Source organism: Callithrix jacchus, chromosome 22 (assembly GCF_049354715.1).
Source record: "Callithrix jacchus isolate 240 chromosome 22, calJac240_pri, whole genome shotgun sequence".
Lineage (NCBI taxonomy): Eukaryota > Metazoa > Chordata > Mammalia > Primates > Cebidae > Callithrix > Callithrix jacchus.
This window is the reverse complement of record NC_133523.1, coordinates 33,106,676-33,123,269: the sequence shown is the minus strand read 5'-3', so window position 1 is coordinate 33,123,269 and position 16,594 is coordinate 33,106,676. Positions and strand designations below refer to the sequence as shown.

General features: G+C 43.8%; 2 protein-coding genes and 1 long non-coding RNA gene across 41 annotated transcripts in view; 1 reads left to right on the top strand and 2 right to left on the bottom strand.

Moving 5' to 3' along the window:
* Positions 1–1,627: 1,627 nt before the first annotated feature.
* On the bottom strand, positions 1,628–9,014 carry LOC128928101 (uncharacterized). 19 transcript variants are annotated; one of them, XM_078359176.1, is made up of 8 exons: positions 8,892–9,014; positions 7,023–7,123; positions 6,421–6,477; positions 6,185–6,303; positions 4,109–5,618; positions 3,581–3,650; positions 3,005–3,126; positions 1,628–1,836 (listed from the first exon to the last, which is right to left on the bottom strand). In XM_078359176.1, exons 5-8 carry the CDS (start codon positions 4,848–4,850, stop codon positions 1,760–1,762), a joined length of 1,011 nt encoding a protein of 336 aa, XP_078215302.1. In that variant the 5' UTR covers positions 4,851–5,618; positions 6,185–6,303; positions 6,421–6,477; positions 7,023–7,123; positions 8,892–9,014; the 3' UTR covers positions 1,628–1,759. The 19 variants fall into 19 exon arrangements, 8 of the variants coding, with proteins under 8 accessions (XP_078215302.1, XP_078215301.1, XP_078215306.1 ...); XM_078359175.1 differs by having other exon boundaries at positions 1,694–1,970; XR_013530753.1 differs by having other exon boundaries at positions 1,700–1,836; positions 3,549–3,650.
* LOC144580735 (uncharacterized) overlaps positions 4,560–16,594 on the top strand; it is a 17,056-nt gene continuing 5,021 nt past the window's right edge. Inside the window, exons 1-2 of the long non-coding RNA XR_013530792.1 lie at positions 4,560–4,747; positions 8,983–9,064. This is a non-coding gene — a long non-coding RNA (uncharacterized LOC144580735). The remainder of the gene's footprint in view (positions 4,748–8,982; positions 9,065–16,594) is intronic.
* The window catches only part of ZNF793 (zinc finger protein 793), a 27,343-nt gene continuing 20,038 nt past the window's right edge, over positions 9,290–16,594 (bottom strand). For 20 of the 21 annotated variants that reach the window (XM_017967252.4, XM_008987872.5, XM_078358903.1 and 17 more), the window contains one exon: positions 14,149–15,686. In XM_017967252.4, coding sequence (XP_017822741.2) covers positions 14,704–15,686 — 983 coding nt within the window. In that variant the 3' untranslated portion in view covers positions 14,149–14,703. 21 annotated transcript variants of the gene reach the window in all.

Below are 16,594 nucleotides of genomic sequence, written 5' to 3'. Positions count from 1 at the left end.
CAGTTGTTAAGAAATGAGTGTTTAGAAGGAAACACTCATGACATGGATACCCACGGTGTTCCTGGACGAATTGGAAAACGTTTGCTGTGGAAGACATTGAGTCAGACCACGGAAAAACATGGAAGGCAGGAAAAGAGGGAGGGAAAATAAGAGGCCACAGCCCAGGCAGGATCACGATCAATCCATCCATACTCCCACGTGGCTCCAGGAATGAGGGCCGAATCTGAGAGCTGGCCAGAAACACCAGTTTGCTATCCAAATATTCTCCTAACGTTGGTGTCTTCTTTTGCCAGCAATGGGCCATGGTGTGGACAGGCTGTGTAGTGAAGAAGGGGAGAAGCACCATCTCTGACATGTGTCTGAACATCTCCTGCAGGTGAAGATGCCGGACTCGCTCCACACCTAACCAGATTGTATCCTCACCCCCATCTAACCCTATTTCTGCATCCCCTTTCCCCGAAGAGGATGACGGATGAAGGAGTGCCCGATCACCTCCTGAACAACCTGCTCCTCTGGTGACGAAATTAGAAGTGGGCTCGAGGGGTGGGGAGGACACCATGGCTAGAGTCTGGCCTTGGCTGTGCCACAGGAAAATGGGCCCCTGGACTTGTCTGTTCCAGAGGGTGGTGTGCTCGTCTTCTCTCTAAAAACGGACCTCTCAAGATGGAAATATGCTTTGGACGCCTGAAGGACTGAGCCAGACCTTGACTTCACCGAGGCTATAGGAACAAGCAAAACAAGACCACACAGCCCTGCAGCCCAAGCGCATCAACAGAGTAAGGCGCCCCATAAGGTAGGCAGACATGAGAGAAAAAGACCTCCAGTACATGAGCCACAGCCATTTGACCAGACACCACACACACACACACAAACTCAAACACACAGACACAGAACACCACACACACGAAGACACCAAACACGCGACAGAAACATAGAGCCAAGAAGCTCCTGAGGCTGAGAGGCTCTGTTATCAGGAGGCAAGTCTAGAGAGAGAGCAGCCCCAGAAAAAAAGGCAGGCAAATATTTATACACCCCACAGAAGACCACAATAAATTAGATGCACCCCCTCACCGCCTAGGGAGGCCTAATGCAACAGGGGAATCCTAAGGAAATAAGGGGTGCAATCTTCGAGCTCCGATGAACCTTTTCTCAGCCTGGTTCCGCCTTGTCCGACTCTTGAAATCGCGGGACCTTGGTGATGATCCGCGGGAGAAGGGCCCCCGTCGCCCAACTCACCGCCACAGAGGGCGCCTGGTTGCCAAGATGCCGACACCCTTCCCCAGGCTACCGGGACAGTCACTGTGACAAAAGCCCAGCCCCCACTAGTGGTTGTGATGCACCAATGGCGCAAGCGCATTGGCGTGCCCAGCTGGCCAGCCCCAATGCCGGCGCTCTTGTCGCCAGCCGCAGAGGAAAATGCTGGAAGCAGTACCTGAGGTGGCCCCGGGGAAGGACGCTGCCTGGCACGAGCAGCGCAGAAGCCCGACAGTCCTGACCTCAGGACCTCTTTGAGCCGACCATCCTGTTCGGATCCAGTGGAGGAGAAGGGCGCTTCAGACCGACCATAAGGTGGGCACTTGGGACTGCTCTTCCCATTGGATTCGGGATCGGACAGTGTAGGCAGGAATCCGGTCCACTGGGGCTGGAGATTCAGTCTGGTGAGGTGTGGCACGAGTCGCTGGACCCCACAAACATACTGAGACCCTCGGGGAGGTTTTCAGCAGAACGTTCCCGGCCTCCATGAATTCACTGCACCACTTCAATCACTGGGCCACACACCAGGTAGCCCTGCCTTGGTCTCCAAGCCAAGGAACTCCTGCTTCTCAGCACTCTTGTCTAGAAAAGGCAGGAAGAAAGACAAAGCGGCAAGCCCAGCATACAGCAGAGGTGGCAAAACCAGGAACTGGCTTCTCCTGGGGACAGGTCAGGTGGAGAGAGCGACTCAGAAGCTTTCTGGAGCGAATCCAAGCCTGAGAACCATATCCAGGCAAGCCGCTGAGGACCCCTCCAAAAAACCCAAGCATGCTATGCTGACAGAGTTGAGTCACTTTATTTTGTAGACAGAAAACATAATCATCTCAGTACAAAGTCTTTAGATCAAATTCCTTTTATGGCCTATAGACAGAGACCGCTGTCAACTTCTCTTGTCAAGAAAGAAATAATTCTCTGTGTTAAAAATGGAGATTGTCTCGTGGCTCACGCCTGCAATCCCAGCATTTGGGAAGCCAAGGGGGCTGGATCACGAGGTCAAGAGATCCAGACCATTCTGGTCATCATGGTGAAACCCCATCTCTACAAAAATACAAAACAAATTCGCTGGGCATGGTTTCGTGTGATTGTAATCCCAGTTACTCAGGAGGCTGAGGCAAGAGAATTGCCTGAACCCAGGAGGCGGAAATTGCGGTGAGTTGAGATCAGTCACTGCACTCCAGCCTGAATAACAAGACCGAAACTCTGTCTCAAAAAAAAAAAAAAAAAATTTAAAAAATGAAGATTGTCACTCTTATTAAATCTAGAGTGTAACCATATGTAAGAGCTTAATCAGTAGACGAAATCTGTTTCTGAGAAACTGTTTCCACTAAATAATTTTTTTTTTTGAGATGGAGTTTCGCTCTTTTGGCCCAGGCTGCAGTGCAACAATGCAATATCAGCTCACCACAACTTCCAATGCCTAGGTTCAAACAATTCTCTTCCCTCAGCCTCCTGAGAAGCTGGGAGTACAGGTGCGCGCCAGCATGCCCGGCTAATTTTTGTATTTTTAGTACACACGGGGTTTCACCATGTTGACCAGGATGGTCTCAATCTCCGGACTTTGTGATCGACCCACCTTCGCCTCCCAAAGTGCTGGGACAGTAGGCATGAGCCACCGTGCCCGGCCTCGACCAAATAATATTTTAACAAAGGTCCTACCCTGCCATTTTGTTTTAGGTTTTTTTCTGTGATGAGCAAATAATACACGAGGAATCTTCATCCCCTCAAAACAAGGTTGTAGCATACAACTTACATGATGAGATTTCCATTGTCTCCAGTTCCCTTGGAAGTTGCAAGTTCGCTTCTTCAGTCTTCAGCTTTGGGCTTCTTTTCCACCACGGACCGTCCTTGTCTTCTGTCGCTGGGGACTCTTTCCTGCCATGCAAGGGGTAATAAAGTGAAACATACCAAAACAACATAAGGATATGAGGGAAACGATTTTAAAACCGAAGACGTCTCAAAGGTAAGTCTATGGATAAGTTCTTAACTCATTACAACCGTGTGTTTTTTGCTATCAGGAATGAAACTTTGTTTTCCTCCTCTGGTTCTCGGGGGAAAAAAGAAATCCACACAATACCTAACGTTAATTTTTTTTTTTTTTTTTCTTTTATGAGACAGAGTCACCTCTGTCACCTGACGCCAGGCTCGAGTGCAGTGTCATGATCTCGGCTCACTGCAACCTCTGCCTCCCAGGTTCAGGCAATTCTCCTGCCTCAGCCTCCGGAGTAGCTGGGACTACAGGCAAACCCCACCACGCCCAACTACGTTTTGTCATTTTAGCAGAGACAGGGTTTCACCATGTCGGCCAGGATGGTCTCTATCTCTTGACCTCGTGGTCCGCCCGCCTCGGCCTCCGGAAGTGCTGGGATTAGAGACGTGAGTCACCGCGTCTGGCTTATCTAAGGTGAATTAATGATAAAAACAAATGTTCTGTGTTAAACAGGAATGCTTCAGTTAGTCGCTTGAAAAATTTATTTCTGATTAATACTGTCTTGGATCACTGGATTCTGTGACAGTGTATGCCACAGAAGAGAAGAAGTAACACATTAAATATACTTTATATATACTTTCATGGGATGGGAAGGTGATTAGGACACCTGCGGGCGGGAGCCAGACCTCCACTACACTGAGGCTTTAGAATCCAGGAGCAAAGCAAAGAAGGATGGGCCCCACAGCCCCTGAGCTGAGCCAAGGACAGAAGCGCACCAGAAGGTAGGTGGACTGCAGAGAAACAGAGCTGGAGTGCAATGGCCACACTCGTGTCCAGGATACAGCGCTGGCACAAACGCACACGCACACACACAGAAACATATACACATACACTTTCTCTCTGACACACACACACACAGACACTCACAGAGCACACAGAGACATCCCACAGCTTCCGCGGTTCTGCCCTCTGCCGGGAAGACCCTCGGGGAGAGACCAGCCCCGCGACACACAGGCTGGCCGTATGTGGAAATCCCAGCAGAGACAGCTTTCAAGGAGACGCACTCCCACACCGTCTGAGCAGGCCTGAAGCATCGTGGGGTTCCCTGGGGATCACCCTGGGCATCCCTGAAGCTAAGCCGGAGCGTTTCTAAGCCTGGTTCCGCCCTGCCCGGCTCCTGAAATCGTAGGACCGCGGCGACGATCGCAGTGGGCACCTGCTTTGCGAAGCCTCCGAAACCGTTTCCCGGGCCACGGGGGCAGTAACTGTGACGCCAGCCCCGGCTCAGCCCTCGCGCCTGTGACGCGCCACTCGGGCCTGTGACGCGCCGCTCGCGCAGGTGCATTGGCGTGCCCGGCTGGCCAGCCGCAATGCCGGCGCTCTTGTCTCCGGCCACAGCCGCAGAGGAAAATGCTGGAGGCGGTTCCCGAGGCGACCCCGGGGAAGGAGGCTGCGTGCCACAAGCAGCGCGGGAGCCCGACTCTCCTGACCTCAGGACCTCCTTGAGCCCCGCTTCCTGTTCGGGTCCGGTGGAGGAGGAGGAGGGCGCTTCAGACCGATCCTCAGGTGGGCACTCGGGACTGCTCTTCCCACTGGATTCCGGATCGGATGGCGTGGGCAGCGATCCGGTCCCATGGGGCTGGAGATTCAGTCTGGTGAGGTGTGGCATGAGTCGCTGGACCCCACAAACATGCCTGAGACCCTCGGGGAGGTTGTCAGCAGAACGTTCCCGGCCTCCATGAGGCACTGCGCCACTTCGATCTGGGCCACACACCAAGTCGCCCTGCCTTGGTCTCCAAGCCCAGGAACTCCTGCTTCTTGGCACTCTTGTCCGGAAAAGGCGGGAAGAAAGACAAAGCGGCAAGCCCAGCGTACAGCCGAGGTGGCAACACCAGGAACTGGCCTCTCCTGGGGCAGGGCAGGTGGAGACAGCCTCTCAGAAACTTTCTGGGCCGAATCCAAGCCCGAGAAGGATGTCCAGGCATGCCGCTGAGGACCCCTCCAAGAAAGCCAAGCCCTATACGCTAACAGAGTTTAGGCGCTTAATTTTTAAGGCAGAAAACAAAATCATCTCGGTGCAAAGCGTTTAGATCAAACTCCTTTCATGGCCTATAGACAGAGACCGCTGTCAACGTCTCTTGTCAAGAGGAAAATAATTCTCCGCGTTAAAAATGGAGATTGTCGGGCCGGGTCTGGTGGCTAACGCCTGTCATCGCAGCATTTGGGAGGCCGAGGCGGGTGGATCACGAGGTCAAGAGATCCAGACCATCCTGGTCAACTTGGTGAAACCTCGTCTCTACTAAAAATACAAAACAGATTAGCTGGGCATGCTTTCGCGTGCCTGTAGTCCCAGCTACTCAGGAGGCTGAGGCAGGAGAATTGCCTGAACCCAGGAGGCGAAGGTTGTGATGAGCTGAAATCGGCCATTGCATTCCACCTGAATAAAAAGACCGAAACTTCATCTCAAAAATAAGAATATAAAGAAATGGAGATTGTCACTCTTATTGACATCTAAATCTAGAATGTAACCACGTGGAGGAGGTTAATCAGTGGATGAAATCTGTTTCTGAGGTACTGTTTCCACTTAAGAAATTTTTTTTTTTGAGATGGAGTGTCACTGTTTTTTCTTAGGCTGCAGTGGAACGGCGCCATCTCGGCTCACCTCTGCCTCCTGGGTTCAAGCTATTCTCTTGCCTCAGCGTCCTGAGTTGCTGGGATTACAGGTGCGCACCAGCATGCCCGGCTAATTTTTGTATTTTTAGTACACACGGGGTTTCACCATGTTGACCAGGATGCTCTCAATCTTGGGACTTCGTGATCAACCCACCTTCGCCTCCCAAAGTGCTGGGACTGTAGGCATGAGCGACCCTTCCCGGCCTCGACTAAATAATATTTTAACAAAGGTCCTACCCAGCCATTTTGTTTCAGATTTTTTCTGTGATGAGCAAATAATACACATAAAATCTTCATCCCTTCAAAACAAGGTTTTAGCATCCAACTTACATGATGAGATTTCCATTGTCTCCAGTTCCCTTGGAAGTTCCAAGTTCCCTTCTTCAATCTTCAGCCTTGGGCTTCTTTTACAACATGACCGTCCTTGTCTTATCTTTGGGGACTCTTTTCTGCCAATACAAGGGGTCATAAAGTGAAACATACCAAACAACATAAGGATATGAGGGAAACGATTTTAAAACAGAAATCTTGTCAAAGGTAAGGCTGTGGAAAAGTGCATAACTCACTTCAGTCTAATGTTTTTCTCCTTCAGGAAAGAAGCTTTGTTTTCCTCCTGTGGTTCTCTGGGGAAAAAAATATCCACACAATATCTATCCTTTAATTAATTATAAAAATAAATTTCCTACATTAAACATGATTGCTTCCATTAAGGCACTTGTAAAATTATCTATTTCTAATTAATACTATATTGGACTATTGCATTTTTGTGACTATGCCATATCAAATAAAAAGCAACAAATTAAATATACTTTATATATACCTTCATAATTGTCTTTTATTAGGATTTACTCAGAGCATGTAAGTTTTCATAATGTAGCACATGTGCCTTCTCATGCTGAAATGCTAAACCTGGGATCATCCTACACACATGGTTAGCCCACAGGTATGCATGTGCATTCATGTTTATGGCAAGAAATAATTTTGCAGCAGTCAAAAAGAGCAGAAGGAAAAGGTCTCACAGCTCGTGAGTCCTAGTTAGGGTAAAACCAATTAAAAAGCCACCGAAAAGATCATTTGAAATGAATTCTGCTGAAGTTCACATCCTATATTTCAGAATATATTTACCATTTCCAAAAACGCATACAAATGTTCTTGGAACTGTAAGTACCTGAGTCTTTGCAGCCAATATGTTAGAAATCTCCACCAATCACAGCACAGCCCAGGTGTAGATGTTGCCATTCCCATATGCCAACCTCTGTTCATTAGAGACTGGAAGAGAAAGCAGGCACTGCTCCCAAAAATTACTCGGACACCTGAGATCACGGAACATTCCCAAGCTGGAGTAGGTACCAAATAATTCTCAACAGAATTACATGATAGTATAAACATATTCATGTTTGCTTACATTACTGTGATTTCACTTCTTCATGGTACCAGGCCCAGTGTTATTTCATACCATGGCTAAATGCATACCATTTAATCTGTCCCCAGATAACCAAGAGTCAACTAAATTAGCCATTCAAAAAAAGTAAATTTAGGAACCATCTGTTTCCATCTATATTGCCAATCAGTGTGTCTTTATTACATGATGAAAGTAATTAGGAAGAAAAAGGAAGACTACATCCAGAAGAAGCCTTTCAATGGAGACCCTACATCTACAATTCTTACTTCCAAAGAACAATACTGAGACTTGCTCCTGGCAGTATCAGTCATGACCCATAAGTACTGGCATCCCCTGAGTGCCTACTAGAAATACAACTACTGGCTTCCCCAGCAGCTCAGAATGTGGCCTGTATACATTACGTCACTTAACTCATTCAAGAAATGCTGACTGAGTTCCTACTATGTGCTGGACACTTTCCTAGAAGTGTGGCACACAGCAGTGTGTAAGACAAAGGCTGGGCCGCTGATAGCTTATGTTCTAGTTGAAGATAGAGTCAATCTATAGCAACATTCTGCTTTTAGAGATTGGTAAACGCTCTAATTAAAAGACGTTTATTGTTGTTTTAGGTCATTAAGTTTGGGGGATAATTTATTATTCAACAAGAAAACATCTTCCTTTCTGGTCTCCAACACTCCAGGCACATTCCCTGAGGGTGTTTGCATTTGCTGTTCCCTCTGCCTGGAATACATGTTTCTAGGCAGTTGCACCATTCCATCCCTCATTTCCTTTAGATCTTTATGCAGAGGTCATTTTGAGGGCTTTCCTAGTTACTGCATCTAAAATCTAACCCCCTTCTATTTCATTTTGCTTCCTGCCAATTATCAACACTTCTCTTTCTGTTTACTGTTTTATCCCCAGGTCCTAGAACAGTGCCCAGTTCATAGTAAGCACTCAGTATGTACTTGTGGGTAAACGAATACTTCTGTTTAGTGGAGAACTCCCAGCAAGCACATCTAGCATCTGTGCACTCATGGTACCCAGCAGCAAGTATGTGGCTTACTTAAATCACTGTCCAACACAGTTGCCATCCTCACTCCTTCCTACTTTCAAATAAGAGTTTCCCTGATGAGGTGGGTGCAGTGTTCACGCCAAGGGCTTGAGACAGCGTGACTCGCCCCATCTTGGCTGCTGGACCTTCCTGCTCTCCCCCCACTCTCAAGGGCTGTCGAGTTGAGGTAAAAATGGCTAAGCCACTGAGGCAAAAGCAGAATGCAGAATAAGGGCCTGCGGTTTATGAGGACATTGTGCTGACTGCTTCCTATCCCCTTTAGTCTCTGTGTAAGCAATAAGCTTGCTGCAATTGAGGTGCCTGAGAGGGGCAAAGACCCCTGCCCATATTTTCTCAGGAGCTGAGCCTTTGCTCTACCTCCTGATGGAAAACATAGTTAACAAGCCACCTTAAGGGCACCATTGTTTGCTTGCACTGTGTATCTTTGAAAAACATACATTAACTCTTAAACTGCTTTGTAAGCTATTATCACAGGCCCCTGATAACTATTTTTGCGTGATTTCTGTTCCCTTTTCTGTTTGCCCCCTTTTCTGCTGAGCTAAAGTAAATGTAACAAGAAAAAAGGTATAAAAGCTGTCACCTACATAAATAAAGTTGCTGTTTGACTGCAAGTCACTCAGACCTCCAGACTCCACTTTCCTATCCTGTCTCACTTCCGCGCGCTCTCTCCCTCAGGTTGAACGAGACATCTACGTCTGTGGTCTCAGGGACTCCCGCAGGTCGGTATCCCCCCAGCAGACGTGCCGGACCCCAACAGGTGGGTAGGCTCCAAGATGGCCCCCAACGATCCTTGCTGCCTGGCAGTCTGGAAAGAGAAATTCCACTCATGTGTAATTCCTTCTCTTTGAGTATGACTGGGACCTATGACTTGTTTCTAACAGAATGCAGCAAAGATGACAAGATGTCATTTCCATAATGCTAACCTCAACCCTAGACCAAGCCAGGGTGCCATCTTGTTAGAAAATAGAAACATTTTCAAGGCTTCATTTCGTTTGAAATGTTTTCCCCCTTTATTTTATGTTTTTCAAATTTCAAAAGTAATATACAATGCAAAAGTATTTACACAACTTATTAGCCTTCTCCACCAAGGAAACCACTGAATGTTAACACTTTCATGTATATTTTTCTACACTTTTCTCATTCACATAAACTTCCACATGCATCTATACACACATAGGAGTTTTAACTTTAAAAAAAATAGAATCATAAACAGTATTATGAAATGTACCCTTTTCAATTAACGATATATACCATGAACATCCCCACAAATTAGCAGAATTCTAGCTTCCCCATTCCCAGCCAAATCTACTAACTTACACATTTGTGGTATCACACATGATTCAGTCATTTATGTATTTTCCTTTTCTTGGTTTTCCTTTTCCCTATACCCCTAACTCTCCCATACCCTACCTGCATTACCCACCTCCCTCCAAGTCAATGCATACTCTTCTATATTTTTCTCCATGCACATAAAATCAAATAAACATATATAGATACCTGTTTATTGCTGATAAACACCTAGAGACATTTTGTTAGCCATTTACAAAAATGGAGTCATATTTAACAAACTTACTATCTTGCATTTTCCACTCAAGAGAACATTGTGGAATTCCACTCAAGTATTCTAGCATAGTTTTTTTTTTTTTTTGAGACGGAGTTTCACTCTTGTTACCCAGGCTGGAGTGCAATGGCGCGATCTCGGCTCACCACAACCTCCGCCTCCTGGGTTCAGGCAATTCTCCTGCCTCAGCCTCCTGAGTAGCTGGGATTACAGGCACGCGCCACCATGCCCAGCTAATTTTTTGTATTTTTAGTAGAGACGGGGTTTCATCATGTTGACCAGGATGGTCTCAATCTCTTGATCTCGTGATCCACCCGTCTCGGCCTCCCAAAGTGCTGGGATTACAGGCTTGAGCCACCACGCCCGGCCTCTAGCATAGTTTTAATCTGTCCACCTTAATGGCTATATCAACATTCTACAGAATGGATATACTATAGTTCTTCCCTTCCTCCAATTTCCCAACTGATGGGGATTTTTTCTGATTCTAGTTTTCGCATTGGTGTTTTGTTTTGTTTTGCCATTAGGAACAATTTTACAATAAATGTCCATGTTCACAAGTTCATCCGTCTTTTACGTATTGGGGCTTTTACTTCTAAGGGAAGATTCTCCAAAGTGACCAAAGTATTTTAGTCATTACCAGATTTTTTTTTTTTTTTTTTTTTTTTGAGACACAGTCTCACTCTGTTGCCCAGGCTGGAGTGAATGGTGTGATCTCGGCTTACTGCAGTCTCTGCCTCCTGGGTTCAAGCGATTCTCCTGCCTCAGCCTCTCGAGTAGCTGAGGTTACAGGCATCTGCCACTGTGCCTGGCTAAGTTTTGCATTGTTAATAGAGACAGGGTTTCACCATGCTGGCAAGGCTGGTCTTGAACTCCCAACCTCAGGCGATCTGCCCACCTCAGCCTCCCAAAGTGCTAGGATTACAGATATGAGCCACCGCACCAGCCTAAATATTACCAGATTTCTTTCCAAAAGAGTAATTTATATTACTTTTCAGAATTTATTTCTCCACCAGCAATGTATAACATCTTTTGTTCTGACAGCTAAAAACACTGTTACATAGTGATATCTGATTTTAACTTTAAATCTGCATCGCCAAATGACTACTGCGGATAAACATTTTTGGACAGGTCCCTCGGCCACTTATATTTGCTCATCTCACATCTGTCACCTCATATTCTTTGCCGTGTTTGGCTACTGGGTTTTTTTCCTGTCCATTTGATGAGTGCCTTCTCTCTGATCAGCTCTACAAATATTTTCCCACAATCTATTATCTATTGGCTTTGTTTATGGCTTTTTTTTTTTTTTTAGACGGAGTTTCGCTCTTGTTACCCAGGCTGGCGTGCAATGGCGCAATCTCGGCTCACCGCAACCTCCGCCTCCTGGGTTCAGGCAATTCTCCTGCCTCAGCCTCCTGAGTAGCTGGGATTACAGGCACGTGCCACCATGCCCAGCTAATTTTTTGTGTTTTTAGTAGAGATGGGGTTTCACCATGTTGACTAGGATGGTCTCGATCTCTTGACCTCGTAATCCACCCGCCTCGGACTCCCAAAGTGGTGGGATTACAGGCTTGAGCCACCGCGCTCGGCCTGTTTATGGCATCTTTTGTCACTCAAAAGATTGTGCCTTTTAGGGAGTCAAATGTTTATTTCATTTATTTACTTTTTTAAGACGGAGTCTTGCTCTGTTGCCCAGGCTAGAGTGCAATGGCGCCATCTCAACTCCCTGCAAACCCTAGCTCCCCGGTTCAAGCAATTCTCATGCCTCAGCTTCTCAGGCAGCTGGGACTACAGGCATGCACCATCATGCTTAATTTTTGTATTTTTATTGGAGACAGGGTTTCACCATGTTGACCAGACTATCCTTAAATTCCTGACCTTAGGTGGTCTGCCCACCTTGGCCTCCCAAAGTGTTGGGATTACAGGCAAGAGCCACCGCACCCGGTCTTCAAATGTTTATTTCTAAGTAGCTTCTGAGTGTCCTGTGTTGGTAAAGTTAGTCTCTCCCAACTCCTAGACTGTACATGTAGGCTCCTTTGATTTTCTTTTAAGAATTGTGTTGTTTGAAAATTTTGTCTTAAATCCACCCATAATTTACTTTTGTGCTGTTAATCTAACTTTTCTTCCTTCAAGATTAAAAAGTTATTGTTCCAGAATTCTTTTTAAGTAAACTACTCTTTTGCCCTATGGTTTGAGATTCCACCTTTTTCACCTATGAAAAAATCCATATATATCAATTTCTGAATTTTCTGCTGTGTTCCATTATTTACCTGTTTCTTGCCAATACAGTATTAATTCCATTAGAATGACTTCAAGTTATCTTCTGATATCTAGCATGACATTTTTTAAATGTTTAATTATTATGGATATATAATTGTATTATTTATTGGGTACACATGATGTTTTGTGAAATGGTATGAGTTTTTTCATATTTTTTCTCAATGATTTTCAAAAAGTAATCATTGAGATTTAGTGTACTTCCAAAAGAAGTACATATCAATTATTAGGTGTTTCTTGTCAGCATGGAGAATGGCTCTTGATTTTGGTACCCTGCCTTGTTAGAAAAGTTAGCTTAACTCAAAAAATAATTAGTCTTGTCATTTATTGGTGTACAACCATATTATCAGTACAAATGGATAGTTTTACCTTTTCTGCAGCTTATAACAATTCATTTCTTTTTATTGCCTTCACTGGATCCTCTAAGACAATACTGAATTCCTGATTTTTAAAAATGCCTTTGGCATAATATATGCTATGAGGTTTCAGTTAAATTTTTTTTAAAAAACTTTTTAAGTAGTTACCATCTATTACAATGTATATTAACACATTGTATGAAATGCTTTCTCCTTATCTGTTGATAGTTCATATGATTCTTCTCCTTTAAGTTGTTAATTTTATTGAAGTATTTCCTATTACTGAACTAGCTTGGCATTCCTAGGATGATTCTTACTATACCATTCTTTGGGTATATGGCTGAATTCTATTTGCTAGTATTTTATTTATAATTTTTGTTTCTATATTCATGAGTAAGCCTGGTCTGAAGTTTTCTTTTTTTCAAATATCTGTATTTGACTTTGGTGTTAACACTTATTCTGACTTCATAAAACAAACAAGCAGCACAGTTTATGGATTGTATTATATCCATATAATAAATAACACTGGTACTGGCTGGGTACGGTGGCTCATGCTTGTAATCGCAGCACCTTGGGAGGCCAAGGCGGGTGGATCACCTGGGGTCAGGAGTTCGAAACCAGCCTGGCCAACATGGTGAAACACTATTTCTACTAAAAATGCAAAAATTAGCCAGGTGTGGTGGCACACGCCTGTAATCCCAGCTACTTGGGAGGCTGAGGCAGGAGAATTGCTTAAACCTGGGAGGCGGAGGTTGCAGTGAGCTGAGATCACACCATTGCACTCTAGCCTGGGCAACGAGAGTGAAACTCCATCTCAAAAAATAACAATAAAATAAAAGTTAGAAAATAAATAACACTGGTATTACTTTCTTTAAGAGACAGATAGAACTAAGCATGAAATCATCTGAGCTTCGCTCAATTTCCCATTATAGATCTGTAATCACTTTTTTGAGTTTTTCAGTGATAATTGTTCTAGCAAGTTTTCTGCTTTTTATTGCAGTTTTCATAACTTAAAGTTTACAAGAAAAGCATCCACTTCCTCTGTTTAAAAAATATGTTGATTAGAGTTATATGAGGTATCTTTTTATCACTTAAAAATTGTATTGATATCTGTGGTTATGTCTCCTTTCTCATTCGGAATCAGGCAATCCTATATGGAGGCAAATCTTTAAAAATGTAGATTCCACGTGGCCATTTATTTTCTTATATGGATGACATGGCAACTCAGGGATGCACACTTCTCTTCAAACATTGAAATAATAAAAACATTGGGATTTAGTGTCCAGGACACTTGCATGGAAATTTATAAGAAAAAAAGAATGTTCTTGAATTAATTTGCAAAAAGAGAGAAAGAAAAGAAATTCTCCTTCAGTGGTCTGTGCATGAAACATTTCTGAGTTTTACAACCTGTATAGAATAGCGTTTCCATGCTATTAATTTGCTGTAAGACATTTTCAGCAAGACCAAGAAAATATGAACAGTATACTATATACCAGGGTGATGCTACAATTCATCAATATTGAGTGTGCTGGGCTGTCAAGTCTACAGTGTTTCATTTACCCAACATCAGGTTCTTATGCTGTTCCTTAGCTTTGCATTTTCAATATGAATAACTATATTTTAGTAAAGCTTTTTGCCAACTTATCACAATACATTTTAAAAACACTGCTTTATTATTCTGCAGAGGATGATAACAACCTCTATAGCCATTTACATGCATTACAAAAAGGTGGGAAAATGTAGCTGGTATAATAAAGTTTTTAAAAAAAAAACAGTGGGCCATGTCATTATTGTTATTTTTTTGTATTGTTAAGACATCAAAAGGCAATGATGATATTTAAAGTGAAAAATTTTTGTGAATGGCATTCTCTATATTATGTGACACGTGTCTGATATTCACATTTTATGTTAAATTCATATTTACAATTCCAAAATAAAAATAGTGCTGATTGTATGGCTCTCTGTGGAATATGCCATCGTATGCCTTTAAGTCTCTTTACAGATATTTTGTATTCTGTTGTTATTCCATATAATACATTTTTAAACATTTACATGCCAGGGTGACCATGCTTATGTTTTATAAAGTATTTTCTAGAAAAGTCTGTATCACAATTAGATCATGATTTCCATGATAATAAAACACTGTCCAACTTCATTAAAATAGTAAGATAAATTCCCTACATACAATGAAACCAGATATCTTGCTCAAGGATTTCCCACAATTATTAAGTTTTCATTCCTGTAGGCATTCTTCCTAGCATGAATTTTCTGATGTCTGCTGAGGTTTGGCTTCTGGTAAAAGGCTTTCCCACATTCATTGCACTCATAGGGCTTCTCTCCCGTGTGGGTTCTCCAGTGTTTATTGAGGCATGACTTCTGGCTGAAGGATTTTCCACATTCTCTGCAACGATAGGGTCTTTCTCCTGTGTGCATTTTTCGATGTACATTGAGGTATGACTTCTCACCAAACGATTTCCCGCATTCACTGCACACAAAGGGTCTCTCTCCTGTGTGTGTTCTCTGATGTTCTGTGCGGTGTGACTTCTGGGTGAAGGCTTTCCCACAGAAAAAGCATTCAAAGGGTCTTACCCCAGTGTGAATCCTCTGGTGTTTGATGAGGGTTGACTTATGCGAAAAGGCTTTCCCACAGTCAGTGCACCCATAAGGCTTTTCCCCAGTGTGACTTCTCTGATGCCTAATGAATTCAGACTTGTAGCAGAAGGCTTTCCCACACTCACTACAGACATGGGGTTTTTCTGTAGGTGGAACCCTCTTCCGTTTGTACACAAGAGAATCACTTACTGCTGGTTTGTACATAAGTGCTGGGTTCCGGGTGAAAGCTTTCTCACAATGACTGCATCCCCAGGGCTTCTCTCCATTAGGTCGTCTACCATGGTTTATACACTGAAGCAATTTCCCATAACCGTAACACTCATCTTGCTTTTTTGCACAGTTTCTCTTAAAACCAATCAAGTCTAAATTATGGCTCAAATTCTTTCCACAAGGGTTCCAGTTATCAGGGCTCTGGATTGAAGAAAAAAGATCAGAGCTCAGAAGTGATATTTTCCCAAACTTATTATAGTCATGGCGTTTTTCCTTGACCAGTGTTTTCTTGTTTATGGCTGCACCTTGCCTCAAAAGCACGTCTTGCCGTCTTTTCCTCTGGATATTAACTTTCCAGATGTCTTCTGGAGAAAGTACAGTGAATCATCCTTATGAAACTTCATACCATTTGAGAAATGCTCTCAAAATTTAAAGAGCGCACAGCACATGAATACAGAACATGAACCATAACCCAAAGCACAAACACAGGAAAGAGTGTTCTATGAGTAACGAGGATTCTGAAGACTAAAACAATATAATCATAGAGTACAGACAGCAGTAATTTCAAAGAAAATAGAATATTACAGAGCAGAGTTGGCAAACTTATAGGGTCAGAAAGTAAAGGCTTTGTGGCCCATACGGTCTCTGTCACGATTACTCAACTCTCCCATTATACCATGAAAATATAGATAACATGTAAACATAAGAATGTGGCTGTGTTCTAATGAAACTTTATTCATAAAGCAGGTGGCCAATCAGCAGGCCATGGTTTGCTGATCCTTGTTATAGAAGAAAGAAGGTTCAATGTTATACAGTACCGTGCTATCCAACATGTGAGTCTTCAAGTGGCAATTCTGGCCTTACTTGGAGTTTGTTAGATGTGTAGAATCTGAGGCCTCGCCCCAGACCTTCTTAGTGAGAATCTGCATTTTAACAAGATGCCCAGGTGATTCCTCACACCTTAGGGCTTAACAAGCACTGGTACAGCAGTCGTCCAAGGGTGTATCAGGTTGGGCTAGTTACAATGTAAATGGCAAAGCACTCTATGGTGAACCAGATAAAAGAATAAAATCAACAAGGCTAACTAGGACTTAAGCAAGAGTTCTTAACTTGGTGGGCAGAAATCAGGGGGGTTGTGAACTTTGATAGAAAAGAAATCATAGTAAGAAAACAAAAAAAAATTACATCTTTGTTTTCACTGAGTTCTAACTATAATTGAACATTGCCTTTGACCATGGATACGAACAAGAAAACACAGTAGTATCAGTAGATC

Bases quoted from the DNA above. Each gene is read 5' to 3' on its own strand.
- LOC128928101 (XM_078359174.1), bottom strand. From the start codon at position 4,850: ATGCCACACCTCACCAGACTGAATCTCCAGCCCCATGGGACCGGATCG. The intron at 3,651-4,108 runs GTGAGTGTCTGT...AATTCACCTTAG, and splicing joins GGGATGTCTCTGTGTGCTCT to ATAAGCCAGACGCGGTGACT. The intron at 2,434-3,004 runs GTAAGTTGTATG...CTTGTTATTCAG, and splicing joins GACAATGGAAATCTCATCAT to GCTGGAGTGCAGTGACTGAT.